This window comes from Tamandua tetradactyla, chromosome 6 (genome assembly GCF_023851605.1).
Source record: "Tamandua tetradactyla isolate mTamTet1 chromosome 6, mTamTet1.pri, whole genome shotgun sequence".
Taxonomy (NCBI): domain Eukaryota; kingdom Metazoa; phylum Chordata; class Mammalia; order Pilosa; family Myrmecophagidae; genus Tamandua; species Tamandua tetradactyla.
The window spans coordinates 60,027,439-60,047,983 of NC_135332.1; the positions used below are offsets into that span (position 1 = coordinate 60,027,439).

Here is a 20,545-nt window from a genome sequence, read left to right on the forward strand (position 1 = left end):
AGCAAGGGTGCAACTGGCTAGTTACTTGCTCTTGCTCTAAAATGAGTTGGTGTTAAAACAGAATAAAAATTGGATTAAAGTGCTGCACTCACCCCTGGGCTTCTGAAGCCTAGTGGCAGTGATTAATCATCAAAAAGCAGGTGCTAAATAAAACTAGTGGCTTTCACAGCAGAAGGGATAAAATTTGGGGATTTACACTGACAAGTACAACAGTCAGGTTATCTATCTGCCAGGAAAATTCTCAGTGAATATGTACTAGGCAACCCCAGCTACCTCTGAAGTTCTTTAAAGAGAAACACTTTAGCACGAATGCCTGGGAACCTTTCTAAAGCCACCCTGCTGTTTAACAATGCCCACACAATCTTTTTGCACTTAACTGTCCAACCACACAGCTAACTAAGGCTATCTCTAGGAAACATCCCCCACAATTAGTTAATCACACTTGTATTCTAACTGGACTAATCAAATTTAGGCAGCAGATTTGGCTCAGTACAATCTTATTATCTGACACATCAGTTAAATCAAGTGACATTTTCAAAGCAGTGCTTTTAGCTGTGGGACATGCTCCAGCTGGATTCAATGGCCCTTTTAGCCCATTTAAAGCTGTAAGGCCTGACAGTCCTCTAGAGATAGCAGAGTGTAAATTTGACCCTAACAACATAAATTCACTTCATTTTATTTCTACAAGGTGACAGTCTTGCCAACTTTGAGAAAGTGGCACGAGAGTGGCACTATTCAAAGAGGAGCAAGGTGAGGGTTTTTTTTTTAAATAACCAACCAAATTATCACCTTAGCAGCAGTCTCTTTCTTTAACTGTTCTTCTATAGTGATTTTCATTTCTTGAAGGCTCTCAAGCTGTTGAGACTTCTCTCTTAGGGTAGACTCCAGCTGTGAAATGAAGAAGCAAAGAGCTAAAACTCATAGCAACTTCCTGTACGCCATAGGAAGAAGTCTGTGGCCTAGACAAGCAAGCCCAAATTCTTCAGGTTCTCCTAGGCTTTACTTGCTGAGAATGGTCTGTTCACCCTTGATCCCTGTGAGTCTCCTATGCATTCTTCAAGATGTATTCTTTCATTAAACATTAAAAGAACCTACAATGTTCCAAAGCCCAGGAACAGAGAAATAAGGAGAGAAAGACATGGCATTATGCACATGGAGGAGCAGCATTTGACTCTGCCTACAAAGTTAGGAAGGGCTTCCTGGAAGAAGTATTTGACTTTTTTAAAAAGATGAAGGTTTTACAGCAAAAGAAAAATGGTGTTAAATTGGAGAGACTCCAGAAAAGAGGGAAAAGATAACATGTATAGAAAATGCATTCAGTAATACAATAAATGAGCTAAACTTAACAGACATTTATAGAACATTACATCCCACAACAGTAGGATACACCTTTTTCTCAAGTGCTCATGGATCATTCTCAAGGACAGACCATATGCCAGGTCACAAAGCAAGTCTCAATAAATTTTAAAAGATTGAAATCATACAACACTTTCTCAGATCATAAAGGAATGAAGTTGGAAACCAAAAAAGGCAGAGGGCCAGAAAATTCACAAATATATGGAGGCTCAACAACATTCTTACACAAACAGTGGGTCAAGGAAGAAATTATAAGAGAAATCAGTAAATATCTCGAGGCAATTGAAAATGAAAACACAACATATCAAAATTTATGGGATGCAGCAAAGGCAGTGCTAAGAGGGTAATTTATTGCCCTAAATGCCTATATCAAAAAAGAAGAAAGCAAAAATCGAGGAATTAACTAACTGTCCGCTTGGAAGAACTAGAAAAAGAACAGCAAACTAATCCCAAAGCAAACAAAAGGAAAGAAATAACGAAGATTAGAGCAGAAATAAATGAAATTGAGAACATGAAAACAATCGAGAAAATCAACAAAACCAGAAGCTGGTTCTATGAGAAAATCAGTAAGACTGATGGACCCTAACTGAGGTTGACGAAGAGAGAGGATGCAAATAAAATCAGACATGGAAGAGGAGACATAATCACAGACCCCACAGAAATAAAGGAGGTAATGAGGAGAAACTATGAATACCTTTATGCTAATAAACTGGACAATGTAGATGAAATGGACAACTTCCTTAGATAGGCATGAACAACCAACGTTGACTTGAGAAGAAATAGACGACCTCAACAAACCAATCACAAGTAAAGAAACTTTTTGGTCATTAAGAAGCTGCCAAAACAGAAAAGTCCAGGACCAGATGGCTTCACTTGTGAATTCTACCAAACATTCAAGAAAGAATTAGTACCAATCCTGCTCAAACTCTTTTTAAAAACTGAAGAGGAGGGAAGGCTACCTAACTCATTTTATGAAGCCAACAACACCCTCATACCAAAGCCAGACAAAGATACTAGAAGAAAAGAAAATTACAGACCAATCTCTAATGAATATAGATGCAAAAATCCTCAATAAAATTCTTGCAAATTGAATCCAGAAGCACATTAAAAGAACCATACACTACAACAAAGCAGGATTCATCCCAGGTATGCAAGGATGGTTCAACATAAGAAAATCAATTAATGTAATATACCATATCAACAAATCAAAGCAGAAAAACCACATGATCATCTCGATCGATGCAGAAAAGGCATTTGAAAAAATTCAACATCCTTTCTTGTTGAAAACACTTCAAAGGATAGGAACTTCCTCAACATGATAAAGGGAATATATGAAAACCCACAGCTAACCTCATCCTCAATGGGGAAAAACTGGAAATTTTCCCCCTTAGATCAAGAACAAGACAAGGATGTCCACTATCACCATTATCATTCAACAATGTGTTGGAAGTTCTAACCAGAGCAATTAAATAAGAAATAGAAATACAAATACAAAGCATCAAAATTGGAAAGGAAGAAGTGAAACTCTCACTATTTGCATGATATGATACTATATGTCAAAAACCCCCAAATATCCACAGCAAAATTACTAGAGCTAATAAATGAGTACAGCAAAGTGGCAGGTTACAAGATCAACACTCAAAAATCTGTAGTGTTTCTATACACTTGTAATGAACATTCTGAGGGTGAAACCAAGAAAAAATTCCATTTACAATTGCAACCAAAAGAATAAAATATTTAGGAATAAATTTAACTAAGGATACACAAGACGTATACAAAGAAAACTACAAGAAATTGATAAAGAAATCACAGAAGACCTAAATAAATGGAAGAGCACACCGTGTTCATAGATTGGAAGACTAACCAAATTTACCCAGAAGGGCAGGGTGCCCCGAATAGCTAAAAATTTCCTGAGAAAGAAAAATGAAGTTGGAGGTCTTACACTAACTGACTTTAAGGCGTATTACGAAGCTACAGTGGTCAAAGCAGCATGGTACTGGCATAGAGACAGCTATACTGACCAATGGACTCAAATAGAGTGTTCAGATAGATAACAGACCCTGTCATCTATGGACAATTATCTTTGATAAGGCAGTCAAGCCAACTCACCTGGGACAGAACAGTTTCTTCAATAAATGGTGCCTAGAGAAGGGGACATCCACATGCAAAAGAATGAAAGAGGATCCATATCTCACACGCTATACAAAAATTAACTCAAAATGGATCAAAGACTTAAACACTAGATCTAAGACCATAAAACTGTTAGAAGAAAATATAGGGAAATATCTTATAAATCTTATAATAGGAGGCAGTTTCCTAGACCTGACACCCAAAGCACAAGCACTGAAGAAAGAAAGAAATGGGAACTCCTCAAAATTAAACACTTTTGTGCATCAAAGAACTTCATCAAGAAAGTAAAAAGATGAGGCAGGCGATGGCTCAGTGCCAGGGTTCTCGCCTGCCATGCCAGAGACCCAGGTTCAATTCCTGGTGCCTGCCCATGCATAAAAAAGAAAGTAAAAAGATGAAAATATTTTTAAAACAAATTTTCTTGTTCTGCCCAACTGTTAATTTTTGTCCTTTGGTTGTGCTGATGAACTCAAGCACAATTACTAAACGAGCCTTTGGTTTTATTCTCCAGTGCTCCTTTACTTGACTGCAGACAGTCCTGGGCTGCCAAAAAGAGAACCACCAAAGCAAATCTTTAAGAAATATTTGATTCAGTTTCCCCCCTAATTTCTCTGCTACCTCCTTCTATGACACAGACTCTGTCATTCTGTGTATCAAAAAAATTGTTTCTTTTCAATCATTTTCAGTGTCTTTCTGTATAAATAAAACCGAGTACAAAAATGAGCTTGAAAACTTCAGGTACAAATGAACTTTAAGTACCTGGCTCCTTAGCACAGTAAACTGCCCAAAAATAATGCTCTCTAATAATACTAGGTAATAACAAAAGGAGTAAAGCAACCAAAGTTGGGTTGGAGGGAAAAGGGACTGACTTTCACCCATTCTCTTCATTTAAGAGGCTTTGAGATATTTCAGTTCCCAGAAAACGTCTGAGTCAATCCAGAAGACCTTCTTTACAGCTGCTCGTTGTAGATTACAAAACCCAAGCCCAATGTCTTCTGATCCTCATAGGAATCTATACTACTATACCATTTTACAGCTAAGGAAACTGGCTCAAAGCAACTGCTTAAAAAGGACGAAGAGGGAGAAGGAGCTTTAGCTTTGGTGAAGGTATAAGACTTAAAGGCACTGCTTCCCATTCATGCTGAGACTTTTTACTTCAATGCCAAATTACAAGCTAATGAAATTTTTTCTCTAACCCATGTGATCATTACAATTTAATGGATCATATTTGAGATTATGTACTTATTGATATTCTTAGTTTAGTACAGTATAAAATGATTGAAAACATTAAAAAAAGAAAGTAAAAAGCCTACACAATGGGAGACAGTATTTGGAAATGATATATCAGATAAGAGTCTAGTATCCAGAATATATAGAGACTGTTCAACAGCAAAAACACAAACAACCCAATTACAAAATGGGCAAAAGACATGAAGAGATGCTCAACTCCCCTGGCTATTAGGGAAATGTAAATCAAAACCACAATGAGATATCATCTCACACCCGCCAGAATGGCCATTATCAATAAAACAGACCAGTGCTGGAGAGGATGTGGAGAAAGAGGCAGACTTATCCACTGTTGGGGATGTCAAATGGTGCAACCGCTGTGGAAGGTACTTTGGGTGGTTCCTCAGGAAGCTAAGTATAGAACTGCCATAGGACTCGGCAATACCATTGCTAGGTATCTACTCAGAGGATACGAGGGCAAGGATACAAATGGACATTTACACACCAATGTTTATAGCAGCATTATTTACGGAGATGGAAACAGCCAAAATGTCCATCAACAGACGAGTGGCTAAACAAACTGTGGTATATACATATGATGGAATACTATGCAGCTGTAAGACAGAATAAAGTTATGAAGTACGTAATAACATGGATGGACCTTAAGGACATTATGCTGAGTGAGATTAGCCAAAAACAAAAGGACAAATACTGTATAGTCTCACTGATATGAACTAACATTAGTGAATAATCTTGAATAATTTCAATTAAGAAGAGAGACTATCAAGAGATAGAAATAGGGTAGATATTGGGTAATTGGCGCTGAAGGGACAGATTGTACAACAGGACTGATTGTAAAAATTCTGAAACTGATAGCACAATGCTACCAACCTGTAATACAATAATGTTAGTACACTGAATGAAGCTGAATGTGAGAATGACAGAGGGAGGAGGACGGGGACACAAATGAAATCAGAAGGAAACATAGACAATAAAGACTGAGATGGTATAATCTAGGAATGCCTAGAGTGTATGATGATAGTGATAGATGTAGAAATTTTAAAATATTTTTGTGTGACGGAGAACAAAGGAATGTCAATACTGCAGGGTGTTGAAAATAGATGGTAATTAATATTTTAAAACTTTAACTTATGTGAGACTAAAACAAAAAATGTTTATTTCACGTAAAATCTGTATTTTGACTAGTGCATTTCCTAATATAACTTATGTGGACAGTTTAATTGAACACCATAAGTACATGGAACCTTGAGTAGGGCGTGAGAGTTTGTAGGTTTGTCCAGAGTGATGCCCCTATAAATTCCAGAGTGATCTGAACAGTGAATAAAAAAGTAACTTGCAAAGTCCCATTGGGGGAATGGCAAAAAAGGGGGAAAATTGAACTTCCTCATGTGGACAATTCCTGATATTCTCACAAGCAGATGGGACAGCCAAAGCAATAGGCCAAGCTCTCAATCTTGGGGTTCATATGCAAATTATCCCCACAAAGGATAGGCTAAGCCTACTTAAAATTAAGCCTAAGAGTCACCCCAGAGAACCTCTTTTGTTGCTCAGATGTGGCCTCTCTTTCTCAGCCAACATGACAAGCAAACTCACTGCCCTCCCCTTTCTACATGGGACATGACTCCCAGGGGTGTAGACCTTCCTGGCAATGTGGTACAGAAACCCTAGAATGAGCTGAGACTCAGCATCAAGGGACTGAGAAAACCTTCTCGACCAAAAGGGGGAAGGGGAAGAGAGAAATGAGACAACATAAAGTGTCAATGGCTGAGAGATTTCAAACAGAGTCAAGAGGTTATCCTGGAGGTTATTCTTATGCATTATATAGATATCATTATACCTTTAGTTAAGGTATAATGGAGAGGCTGGAGGGAAGTGTCTGAAAATGTACAGCTGTGTTCCAGTAGCCATGTTTCTTGAAGATGATTGTATAATGATATAGCTTTCACAATGTGCTGTGTGGTTGTGAAAACCTTGTGTCTGATGCTCCTTTTATCTACCTTATGGACAGATGAGTAAAACATGGATTTAAATAAATAAATAAATAGGGAACAAATGTTAAAATGAATTTAGTAGGTTGAAATGCTAGTGATCAATGAAAGGGAGGGGTAAGGGGTATGAAATGTATGAATTTTTTCCTTTCTCTTTTTCTGAATTAATGCAAATGTTCTAAGAAATGATCATGTTGATGAATCTACAACTATGTGATGACATTGTGAGTTACTGATTATATACCAAGAATGGAATGATCATATGGTAAGAATGTTCATATATATTATGTTTAAAAAAATTTTTTTTTTTTAAAATGCATTCAGGAACAGCGGTGAGTTCTGTTTGTCTGTAATACCATGTGGGGATATATATGCAGCTGAGGCTGGAAAGGTAGGTGAGGCAGGAGATCTACTGCTTTGCTAATATGGACATTCTTCTATAGATAAAGAGGAACTAGTGGAGGGCTTTTCACCAGACTGTGATACAGTCAAGTTCATGTTGAAACCTACATGTCTTTAAAATTATAAAGGTAATCTGGAAGGGGATAAATTTTGGAAGCAAGGAAGCTTATCAGGCTCTTAAAGTAAGCCAAGTTCGAGGTGAAATCTGAACCCAAACAGGAGCACTGGGGGAGGAAAGGAGGAGACATGATTAGAGCACTGGTAATTTTTGCCAATGTAATCTCAATAGTATGGTGGAGGCAGAAACCAGACTGCAATGGATTGAAGAGTGACTCTTTCAAGAACCTTGGCTTAACATGAAGGGAAGAAGAAAGACTGGTAGCATGAGAGAGAAGCACAGCCCAAAGAGAAACTTTTTTTCCTGTTAATGGAAGATACATGAACATGTTTCTAAAAGGTGGTAGTTCAAGGCCCAGGACTGAGGGGATGATTGAGAGGATGCCTGGGAAAGATGCAAAGGGCTTCATTCAAAGCACATTTGCAATATTACCCTTTGGTCAGAAGCAAGTCATTCATCTTTGAAAAACAAGAGAGAAGGCTGGGAAGTAGATGAATCTATAACTGGGAAGCCAAGAAGCTGTAGATGATTCCTGTCTGACGGCTTTTGTTTTCTCTATGACTGAGGATGCAAAGTCATCATCTGCTGGGCTGGGGGTAGGGGGTGGAGGTGAGTGTGACTATCTGAAATAGCCACTGTGGAATGGAAGAGAGCCAACCCAGAACAGATGAAAAGCTGCCTGAGTAGCAGTTCAGGCCCAAATGACAGCACGAGCATGCAATGTTAACAATTCCTGTGGCATCAGCAGCTTGGGGAAGAGACACACCAGGGTTGGACAGCAGTCAAGTTAGGGCACCAGAAGGACAAGGAGTTGAGAGGACTTGTGAGGGTGTTGGTGGGAGACTAGATGAAGGAGCAAGTTACATAAGATGCTGCTTAGAAGGAAAGCAAGCACAGCTGTAGGAAGTTGCTAGATGCCAGAGGTTGGAGCAAGGTGCAGTCTCAAGAGTGTGGGAAGGAGGGCCAAAGCAGAGGCAAAGGTCACTGTGTCAAGGAACAATGAACCAAGCAGTTGAATGGGGTTACCCATCAAAGGTCACTGATATCGTGGAAGAGAAGGGGACTTGAACTAAGCCAGCTAGAAAACATCATCTGTTTGACTTTTGTATATATTTCAACATTGCTTTAAGCTTATGTTTGTGATCGTACCTTGCCTGTCTTCCCATTACACTATCAACTCAAAGCTGCAGTCACGTCTTACTTCTTCCTGTACCTTATCTAGTTAACACATGGCCCGTCATAGACCTGACTCTGAATAAACAGTCTATATCATCATCAAGCACTCACCCTACCATATTTAAATTATGCACTTTGAACTAATAAGCAAAGTTCCTTAAAGGAAAGGACCATGTCTTAACTATCTATTATTCCCTTGGATCCATTCCTTGGATGCTACATGATTCAATAAATAACTTGGTTACAGATAAAATTTTGAAACTCACCTGTCCTTTTTCTACTTTTATTCTTTCTAATTCAGCTTTTAGGCTAGAAATAGATGCTAGAAGGAAAAAAAAAGAGGAAGTATCAGTATACATTTATTATTTGGGATTAAAATTTTATTCTTTAAACATCCCTTTCTCAAAATTAGTCCCAACCAATCAACATCATAATCAAGATCAGGTAAAGGCCGAGTCCACAAAAATACTGTGTCATAAACTACCTCTAGGTCAAGTATCCACCTCCCAACTCTGCCAGGATGGAGAGGGGAGATATTCTCAGCAGGAGTATTTTAACAAATCAAAGTTCTGTAAGGAAATGCCACCCATCTAATTATGTTCCCCAGTACTCTGGGTTCAAGTACTGAAGTTTACCATCTGTTAGTAACTGCCAAAGAGAAGCTGTCAAGAGCTAAAAATATAATGTTCATTTGTTTTTGTTTTTCTCTGAATTACTGGATATATCAGAATATAAACTGAGACCTTAATTGTTTTCTATACTTCTCTGTTTTCTACATTCTATGATCATCATTACTTTCCATAATAAAAAAATATTTATTTACTGCTTCCAGTTCTAAACTACATCACTTTTCTCTTCACCTATTTCTTCCTTGCAGTTTTCTATTTCTAGCTGAAGAGTTTCTTCAAGGTTTTCTTTTAAGCATTGTTCTGCTTGAATCTGCTCTTTTAGGAACAGTATTTCAGCCTTCAGTTTTTCTTCCACGTGGTCTGCTGCTGTCCGCACATTAATGATATTCTCACGGTATTTTAATACCAACTCCCGGAGTTCCTGGATTCAAGAAACAAATGGTTATTTGTCTTGTAAAAGTGAAAGGAAAGAAAGAAAAGCAGTTAAAGATTTTCTGCAACCAGCATTTCAGATACTGTTTTAAATGGTTTAAAAATTAAGACCTTGCACTCTAACCCAACTAGTGCTTCAAGTGATATTCACTATATTCGGTGCATTGTGAGCTACATATTTTTTCCACAAAACTGTCTCATGAACAGAAAAATAGAAATGTTAAGTCACTTACAATGTGGGATTCATTACGAACAACTTAGGGGCGTCTACTATTACCTGCCTAAATTTGGGGGTAGTTAGGAGTTGAGGAATAAAAAGAAAGACTGTAATTCAGAAGCAAGTGTGAGTGCTACATTTTTTATTTCTTCATGTAGTCATTCACTCAAACATGTCTGATCATTTACCATAAGCAAAGTGCTATGTTAAGAAAGAGGTAAATAATGGCAAAGAATGGCTTTTTAAGGTTATCAGCTGTTTTTTCTGTAATTTAGTTTAAATCTTACTCTATTTTTTCCTAAATTTTACTTCTATCTTTTTAAAATCCTTCCAATTATATCTTAAAGCAAATTTAAAATAAAAACTGGTCTTGTTAAAGAACTACTAAAGAATATATATGCTAAAGAAAAGCAGAAAAAAGAGCAGTTAAAAAAAGACTGAAAAATTTCTTAAGATTTGTTAACTGAAGCAGGTCTAAAAATCAAGGTTGACAGGCTAGACTTCCTACATCCTTCAAGAATTTTTGGAATTTTTCAAATCTAGGAATACAGTCTCTGGAGAACAAAAGAATGAGGACTCCTTCCAGCCAAAAGAGAAAAGTTTAACAGAAGTGGAAGGTGTCCAGATGTATAGTTATCATAAGCTGACAGCGAAAGTAAATGAGTTCCCGATATCTTCTCTTTGATGAGATGAACCAATGGCTCAAAAAGGAGAGTTTTCCCAAAGTAGTGCCAGTAACCTGAAATGAGACCACAAGTTGGGGGTTGTGGAAAAGAACAAAGAGCAAAGAGCTACTGGCTAGGCAAATTTGCCTTTATAAATGAATAAAATAAGAAATAACAGTGATATTAATATCTTTATATACAGGAAAAATAAAAAAAGATTCAGGTCCAAACTGGAGAAGCTGAATCTGCAAGATATGATTAGGGGAAACTTTTAGTTACAAAATTATATATTTCTGTAATGTTTGATCTTTTTATGCCTTTAAACAATAGTTTCTTTTAAAGGGACAAAAGGAACTTATAAGTAACCACATATATATAACTGCTCTAAGAAAAATCATCCCTGCCTCCATTTGTTTATAATGTTTACCTGAGTTTAGCCTAATAAGATATTTTTTATATAATGGAAGGTTAGAAATACATGGGCATAAAGGTTGGATAAACTTGAAACAGGTATGAATATCTCAAGGAAACTTCCAGTTCTGCAGCCCAGATTCAACCAGTCACAGAAGAATGGAAGTGACCAAAGGTGTCATCCAAGTTATTGGAGGAGGGAAGACGGTGGATGTAGTATAACCTTTTAAGTGTTAGATACCAAAAGCAAACATTGCAAGCAACCAGATTAGCAGCTCTTTTGAACATTTAAATTTCTGGTGCATCTCTCAGTTGGGTCCCACAAGAATACACTTATGTAACAGTTTCAGAAAATGTACTTGCCTACATTTTTCATCACACAGAAAGTAAGTTACCTCTATAGTGTCTGGGAGGATGAAGTCTTCTGCTTGCTGTAATGACATATGCAAGCTATGCTTTCCCTGGAGACTGTCGTTATCTTTCTGTAACCTCATCAGCTCTTCTGAAACCTGTTCCCGTGACTGCATCAACACTGCCTAAAATAGAAACAGATACTAATCACAAGCAGAAAGGTAAATCCTGTCTACTGATAGCTGAAGCAGAGAAAAACAAAACCAAATCAAATGAGGGCTGAGGATGGAGAGCTACACATTAAAGCTCTGTAAGATATAAAAAGACAGCTCAGAGGTTTTGGATTTGCCACCTTTACACGTTTGACAAGAGGACAGGCAATGAAACAGGCGTCTGAGCTCATTCTCCAATGTCGCTACCAACAGCTTAAAAATAATGAATCCCTTTCCTCTACATTCCTGGGGTAGAGAAGGACAGGATCTCAGGTCCAATGGAAAGGACTGACACAATCAAGACCCATATCAAATAGAACATGTACTCAGGAAAACTCATAGCATGCATTCAATAGGAAGTGAGAAGAAACAAAAATTCAGTAAGTATTTTCGTCTTTTACTACATTTACTTATGTTTAAGTTCAGGTTCACTGTGAATGGTCCAAAGGCCTCAAATATTGGAATTCATCAAGACAGACCTGTGCTCAGGAATTCAGGACACTCAAGAGAACCCCATTATTACAATGGGACATGCCTCTACATCTAATTGATTCTGTGTACAAACAATTTTAGGCACTTCATATTCATCTGTATTAATATAAAAGTTATTCCAGCTAATTTGAGTATAAAATAAAATTCTGCAAAAGTATTTAATATCTGCTCATTTTTAATACCACTTAAGTATTATTGGTAAATGCTGATTACTCATCCATCCATCATTTATTTAGCAGCTACTACCCAACATTAGGCATTTTCTGCTCCTTAGAAACAAAGGATCTCTTCTGGAGAAGCTCATTTTCCAATGAAACCGAAAGATAAACCAAAAACTTCAAGTGCTAGAACAGAGAGCAGGAGTGGCAGTGACAAAAGACAAAAGAAGTGCCTGATGTGTGCGTGGGGGGGGGGGGGTTGAACAGGAATGGGGTGAGACTTCTATTTTATTTTCATAGTTTTGATTATGAGCAATGTTGCATTTTTTAAGTCAAAAAAGCTAACCAAAAAATGAATGACAGGGCAGTGCGATGGTGGCTCAAGTGGCAGGATTCTCACTATGCTAGAGACTGGGGTTCGATTTCGGGAGCCTGCCAATGCCAAAAAAAAATGCATTGCAAATAGAAACAAATGTAGCTACCAGTATATCAAACTGATTAACACAACCACAGGAAGTAAAATCAATTCAAGTAACTTGAACATAGTACCCACAGTACCCCCTTAGGTGGAATACATTCTCAGAACTACTTGATGTTTTAAACCTCCCACTGAATCATTTCATCTATGTGATATCCCTGCCAAAATGTTTTACCTGAATCTAAGCATGAGGAAATAACCAGACAGATTCATTCTGCAAAGACAATGGCCTAAAAAATTTTACAAAGCAACTGGCCTAGATACTTCAAAGAATGTTAATGTCATAACCCCTCACCAGTTTCTACCTCACCCCCACCGAAAAACGATAAAGGATTTTTGGTTAAATTTTAAGGGTATAATAATTATATTGGGGTTATTTAGAACAACATCTTCGGTTTTAGGAGTAGAAATATTCAGCAGTGTCATACTATAACTTAATTTCAAGTGGCTGAACAAAAAAACCAAGCCAAAACATAATATATAAGAGAGACAGCAAATGCAAGCATGTACAAATGTGGCAAAATATGAATAACTGGTAAATTCAAGTGAAGGTTTTATGAATGCTCATTATTTTTTAAACCCTCTGTAAGTTTTTATTTTTTCAAAGTAAAAAGTTAGAGGGAAATATAAAGATCCCAACCACTACCATTGCCCTCTTAATAACTTGACGAGAAACTGAGTTTCTTTTTCAGCACAAGATCTTTAATAGAAGTTGAGAGAAAATGGTAAAGTACTGGAGTTTTCAGGATTTCAATCTTAATTCCAGCAATTCTTCAGTGTCACCTGTAACACCGTGATTTTAAGTGGAATCAACTTCCAAAATGTTTTGCAAATGCAGATGGGTTTTGAAAGGAAACAATGAGTGCAAAGACGTTAAATACCATGAAAACATGTTTCTTTTGTATTTTCTAATTAGAGAAAGGATATGATAACTCTCTCTGGTCAATGATTAAGATGAGAGGCTTTCTAACAAACCAGGGCTAGTATTTAGGGATCAGCGCTGAGAACATTCAGAGTCTGATCTAATGCCAACCAAAAAGAAACATTACCACACTACCTGGTGGTGGCTGTTTTATTGCCATCCCTTAAAGAGCAGGACAAGAGGAAGCTCTGTAGGGTCATCCCACACTATAGCAGGACTGACCCTGCTATATATGTACAGAGTGACATCAGATACAGGATGATTCCAACTGTGAAAGAAAGAGCAAGGCAAATAAAGCCAGATTGGTGAGGAAGGAGGCCCCAACCTGGGGAGCTATTGTGCAGAGATTCCACCAGCCCTGCTTCATGAAGCTCTCTGCCCTATCCTCTCAAAACTGATGGTGTTCTGGAAGTTCCCCAGCTCCACAACAGTTATGGTGCATATTTTTTCATAACCTCTATGAAATTAATGAGGTTGCCATAAGTAAATGAGATGCTGAGGAAAAGCACAGTGCTCAAAAGCTGCACCAGCCAGGGCTCTAACATTTCCATCTTTAGCTTGTATTTGGAATTGAAAATTAAATGTTTGTTTATAGTTTATTCTGTTTAGGTTTCCCAAATCACCAAAACTGTTTGTTTGGTGGGACGGGGTGGGGGGGGGGGATAGGTCTTATTTTTTGCCATATATTTGTCTAGGGAGAGAGAGTCATGCCAAAGATAATTTTGAGACAGAACAAAGAGGAACATATATAATTAACATTTACTTTAAAAATTAGCTTACCATCTGTTCCTGAACATCCCTCTTTGCCTGAGAAAACCCCTGTTGTAACTCTTCAAGTAAGATCTCGGAGGCTTGGGATCTTAGGACAAGTGCAGAGATCTTTCAGAAGACAAAAAAAAAAGAGCACACAAAATAAATAATTAAGGAACTGGTTATTCTGAAACTAACTCTTCCATCTCCTGCATATTTAGTGTCCAGAATTGATGTTTTATTAGTTAATCTTTTATCCATCCATCACTCATTCAACAGATATGTGTGCATCTGCTGCATACAAGGCCTGGGCCTTTTAGTCACATGCTACCATTTTACATGAACAAATGGTATTATATGGGTCGTCTTTTGACATAAATAATCTACAAGACCTACTTATGTTATTTTTAGAAGGGCTGAAAGAATCAATAACAATTTGAAATCCTGTCCCCACAAACACACAAAAAGCACATATTTTGAAGGATAAATTAATCTTTTTCTGAACTAACTACAATCTTCCAGTTTACTTCAGAGCAACAAACACCTGATTACCCTCACTGAACTCCTAAGTCCCCTTGAATTAATTTTAATGTTACTGAGAAGTAGTTTATTTGGAAGTTTGACGACTCATACATAAGGATTATAAAATAAAGTAATTTTTATTAAAACATTAAAAAATTATTATTGTCAGAATTCTGCTTCTAATAGTGAGGACCAGGTAATATAACTAATCTTCCCATTTGATAGTTAGAAAAGCTGGATAAAATGTATCTACTTGAAGGCATCAAAGAGCTAACAAGGCAAAAAAGAGTCACAGAGCCAAAGACTAGGAGTACATGCCAGTTCCAGAGACATTGTGGCACTGAAAGGCTGTGCAGAGTTTGAGAGTCTCAGGAGCAGTGGCAATGCAAAGAATCCAGAGCCACCAAAAAGAGGCCCCTGCTAAATAACCTGTACTTTAGGTTGGGTCCCCAAAGGAACTGTAACTTACACTGAAGGGAGAAATTAAAACAATCAGACCCCTCAAACTTCATATAATCTCAATTCCTGTTAAGGTGATCCTGGGCTGTTGGTACCAATAAGTTGCCTACCTCTCATAAGATGGCATCATCCTAGAAACTTTATAATCTTTCAATAGTTTTCATATATAATGCCTAGCACTCAATTAAAAATGCAAAGGAATGACAGAAAGCCAATAGAAAAAGATGCAGAAGGAATCCAGATATGTGAGTTATCAGAAGCAGACATCAAAATAATGGTATTTATTCTATTGAAATATATAAAAGACAACATTTTAAAATGGCAGAAACTGGGAACAGTGACTAATAACCGAATGGAAATGATAAACTAAAAAAAATCACATATGAAACTAAAAATTCAATGGATTGGGTGAACAAATTATACCTATGTGAAGAGAAAATGAAGAGTCAAAAAGAAGAGATGTTTAAAGGTATGTAGACACAGTGAGGTCCAAGGTGCATAAATATTTGAATAATAGCTGATGGAAATATCTAACAGAGCTAAGAAAAGACCTATGCAATGATCCAATAATTTCACTCTTAGGTATATACTCAGAAATGAGTACATGTCCACCAAAAGACATGTACAGGAATGTTCACAGAAGCCTTAATCATTCACACAATAGCCAAAAACTGAAAACAAATGTCTTTCAACTATAGGTGGACAAATAAACTAAGGTATAACCACAAAGAGAATATATGCAGTATTAAAAAATAACTACTGAAATACAGCACAATATGAATGAATCTCACAAACATAATGATGATCAAATAGGCTTTATAATATATGATTCTATTTACATGAAGTTCAAGAACAGGCAATACTTAAACATGGTGTTAAAAGTCAGAATAGTGGCTACTTCTGTATATAGGCAGGTGGGGCATTTATTGGCTAGAAAGGAGCGTAAGTGTGTCAGAAATGTAATTTTAACCAGGGCTGATGATTATCTTGCTAAAATTTTTCATATTAAAATTCATCAAATTGTGCACTTAACAATATGTATATCTTAATAAAAACAAGTTTTTAAAAGAAATAATGGCTGAAAATTTGCCAATGTTGATTTAAGACATCAATTCAGCGACCCAAGAAATCCTCTGAGCCCGGAACAGGATAAATATGAGGAAAAATGCATTTAGGCAAAACACAGTGAAACCACTAAGAACAAAAGACCAAAGGAACATCTTTAAAACAGCCAGGGTAAAAAGAATGTTTAAACTTCAAAGGAGCAACAAAAAGACTGATAGCTGACTTCTCATCGGAAACATGGAAGCCAGAAGCAACAGAGTAATAACTTCAAAGTGCTGGAAGAAAATAACATAAGTGCTGAAATTCTATACCTAGCTTTGCCTTCTTGAATAAAGGAGGAAAGAAGAAAGCATTCTGACAAATAAAAACATGAGAGAATTGTGCTGTCCAAGAACTAAGCCCACTATGGACTCTCCCCCACTGATTACAAAACTCTTAACAAAATCCAAAAAAAAAAAAAAAAACTACCCAAAGACTCTAAAAAGTAAGAAAAAGCAAGCAGATTGGGGAGGAAAGTCAAACCCCACAAGAAGTAACTCATATAAGAGTTTTCCATTTGTTCTATTTTCTTTCCCACCATTAGCCTGAGGGTAGACCCAGCTGTAACGCTGCAGCAGCTGCAGCAGCACAAGAGGTAAAACTGTCTTTCTGGCTAGAAGACCAGGAACAGGGACCATGCACAGGCGAAAATAATTTGACAGGACAGAGCTAGAAAATTTCCCCAATTCTATGTTATACATCAACCCAACGCTCAAACACACCCTTTGTGAGACAAACTCACAAACTCTATGTGCACAGGGCAGAGACAGAGCCAAAGCAGCATACAAAGGCTTTTGGAACTGAAGTGATATTAGAACCACTACTCACAGAAGGAAACACAGAACTTGCAAACTGAAACTAATCAAGTTGATTCCCTGCTAAAACAAAAAAAAGCAAAGCAACACTCTCCAAAGGATTTTAACATAAGACAGAATCTCACAATAAAATACTCAAAACTTCCCAGGATACAATCTGAAAGTACTCGACATAGAAGGAACCATGAAAATGTGACCAATTCTCAAGAAAAAAGAATATTAACAAATGCCAACCCATGATGACCCATATATTGGAATTATCAAAGACCTAAAAGTAGCTATCGTAATTATGCTCCGTAAGGTAAAGGTAAACACTTTCAAAATGAATGAAAAGATTGTTCTCAGCAGAGAAAAACTAGAAAGAAAAATCAAATGAAAATGGTATAATAAATTACTGTGTGGAATTAGCGCAGACAAACAGACCAACAGAACAGAAGGGTCCTGAAACTGACCTACATATATATGCTCACTTGATAGATGCCAAAAGTGAACTTGTAGAGCAGTGGAGGAAAGCTCTTTTCATTAAACAGTATAGGAACACCTGGGTATCCATATAGATTGAAAAAAAAAGAAAGAAACATTACCCCATCTCACACTATGCATTTAAAAATCACTTCTAGATAGATTTTAGGTCTAAATGTGAAAGACTATAAACAGTAAAGCTTCAAGATACTATATGAAAATAATTTCATAACACTAGGGTATGAAAAGGCCATAAAAACACTAGTAAAGAAGAAGACTAATAAATTAGACTACATTAAAATGATGAATTTCTGGTGATCAAAAGACACCATTAAAATACTGAAAATGGAAACTACTGACTGTAAGACATCTGCAATACATACAACCAAAAAGGCTCTAGCAAATTATATAAAGAGCTTCCGAACAAATCAATAAAGAAAACAATAATAAAATAAAATAGATGCCCCAATAGAAAAATGAGCATTAGATTTGAGCAGGAATCTCACACACAAAAAAATAGATACACCAAGGGGAAGTATTTGTCTGTAAAATAAAATGTAATTTTAAAAATTCTTAATAAGAGAGTAATATCCCAATGGTTAATAAATATAAAAGTGCTAATTAACATCAGTAATCAGAGAAATAAGTCATAATGAAATACCATTACACAACCACCAAAAAGGCTAAAATTAAAATAACTGACTGAACAAATTCCAGCAAGACTGGTAAACCCACAGGAATTCTTCGCATACACTGCTGGTGAGAGTATAAAATGGAAAACAGTTGAACATATGCATTCCATTTTTACTCAGGCATTTAAGTCCTGGGTATATACCCAACAGAAACATGCAGCAAGCCCTTTACAGAAATGTTCAAAGTAGCATAATTCATAATAGCCCAGATCTGGAAACAAACCAAATGTCCACCAACATTAAGATATCTTAGATAGATTGTGGTATTCCTATACAATGGTACAACTATACAGCAATGAAAATAAACAAACTACTACTACAGACATCATGAATATATCTCACCATTTGGAGGAAGACAGACATGGGAATACATACCTTATGATTCCATTTTATTTTTTTAACTAAGAAACATACAAAACTAACATAATGGTGTTAGAAGTTAGGATACTACCCCTGGGGAGAAACAGTATTTGGAGAGTGCATGTGAGGGCTTCTGAATTATTGGCTTATGTTTTAATACTTGATCTCAATGGTAGTTACAGAGGTGTTAGAGCTAGTATGTTTGGTATGTTTGTATATGTAGGAGGGTTTTTTTGTGTGCAGCTGAAAAACACCACTAATAAAAATAAAAGCAGAAAGAAGATTCCTTCTGACATTCACCAACCAGTCATTTCAAAAGCAAAATCTGTAAAACAGGCATCAGAGAAAAAGCAGTAGGAAATCTGTTTATTTGTGGGAAAACAGAACTGCCAAATCTTCAGGGCAAGAAAGAAATATCACTATGCTTTCAGAATTCCTTAAACAGTCCAGCCATCCCCCATAGGTCACATTCTAAGGCCACCAGTTACCTGATGACTTGAATCTTCAGTGCTCTGCTTTATGAAGTCTTCCAGCTCCTGTTTATCTTTCATTGTTTTCTCTAACTGGTCATTAGCTTGTCTGAGCATCACCTGCAGTTTTTTTACCTATGCAATTTAAAAGTCAATTAGAAGAAAGAAACAGAATCTTTTTATAAACTTAAGAAATCCTAACTCCAGAATTTTTAAATCTCTTTTTCCCCTCCAAGAAACATAGATTTGACAATTCAGGAAGAAATAAGAGGCATGACCTCAAGCAACAATTATATTATGGCTTACAGTTAAATCATTTTCACAGACATTATCTTACTTAAAAATACTTACTTCCCTCCTGGTTTCTCTAGACTAGGGCAGTGGCCTCCATGACTATAGTTTATCCTTTGCCTTCAATCTACAATCCACCCTAACACTAAATTTTTTCCTAAAACAAGTAATTCCCTTACCTAAAATCTCTAAATGCCTCTCAAAGTCTTCAGGGTAAAAATTAAACCCCTTCAATCAAGACTCCTTCCTCAATGTCTCATCACAGCCTTCCTTTATAGTTTCCTCTCCCATATTTCATCACACACACATGTACACCACATACAGCCACATCAACTGCTTGCAGTTCCAAGAACACATCATTTTCTTTCATAATTCTTTCATAACACATAAATATTCCTTTGTACATTTTTCCTCTTCTTTGAATACCCTTTTCTCCACTTCTTTTCCTAATTAATCCTTATATCCAGGTTTTTAATTTATTTAAGAACCTAGTTTGTTTCAGGGAAGTATCACCTTCCTTGACTCCACAGTAAGATGCCCACCTCAGCTCTCCTGTAGTTCCATGTGTACATCTATAGTAACATACTGTACTGAACTGATGGCTTAGTTGTCAACACTGAAACCTCTCTATGGACAGTAACTGTCTCTCACCTGCATCTGAATCCCCAGGACCCAGCAAAATGCTAAATACAGATGAAGCATCAGTTAATGTCTACCGAAACAACTCTGGAAAATAAGCTAGCCTATCCCTATTCCCACAACACACTATCTCAGACCAACTATATTAGTTTCTCAGGTAGCTTTAAACATTTACCTTTGCACCATCTATGAAAAAAAGCATATGTCAAGGAAATCATTGTCAATGACACTTAAAAATATTAACCTTATCATTCTAATCGACTGGAAGTTCTTTTGAAGACTAAGGGCACAATTATCAGTAGCCAAAGAACAACTTGGGAATATAAGAAAGAAATGATCTTCTCCTCACATATACCTTCACAAGCCTATTCTCATGAAGCTCTACATTATTTCCTAAATGTTATCAGGGAATTTGTTATCACACACTGTATTTGGAAGGGTACTTAAAATATGTCAATCTCAATATATCATAATCTACCAAAGCTTAATTTCTAATCCATTCTGCCAGTCTATGTCTTTTGATTGGGGAGTTCAGTCCATTAACATTTAGTGTTATTACTGTTTGGGTAGTACTTTCCTCTACCATTTTGCCTTTT

The 20,545-nt window shown here is 36.7% G+C and overlaps 1 protein-coding gene across 5 annotated transcripts in view; it reads right to left on the reverse strand.

The window, feature by feature from the left end:
• RABEP1 (rabaptin, RAB GTPase binding effector protein 1) overlaps positions 1-20,545 on the reverse strand; it is a 266,434-nt gene that overhangs the window by 3,966 nt on the left and 241,923 nt on the right. For all 5 annotated transcript variants that reach the window (XR_013177859.1, XM_077165816.1, XM_077165815.1 and 2 more), the window contains 6 exons: positions 19,038-19,154; positions 14,166-14,264; positions 11,168-11,308; positions 9,279-9,468; positions 8,685-8,740; positions 790-888 (listed from right to left, as the gene is read on the reverse strand). Coding sequence is in view for 4 of the 5 variants with exons in the window: in XM_077165816.1 (XP_077021931.1) it covers positions 790-888; positions 8,685-8,740; positions 9,279-9,468; positions 11,168-11,308; positions 14,166-14,264; positions 19,038-19,154 (702 nt within the window). In the remaining variant the exon portion in view is untranslated. The remainder of the gene's footprint in view (positions 1-789; positions 889-8,684; positions 8,741-9,278; positions 9,469-11,167; positions 11,309-14,165; positions 14,265-19,037; positions 19,155-20,545) is intronic.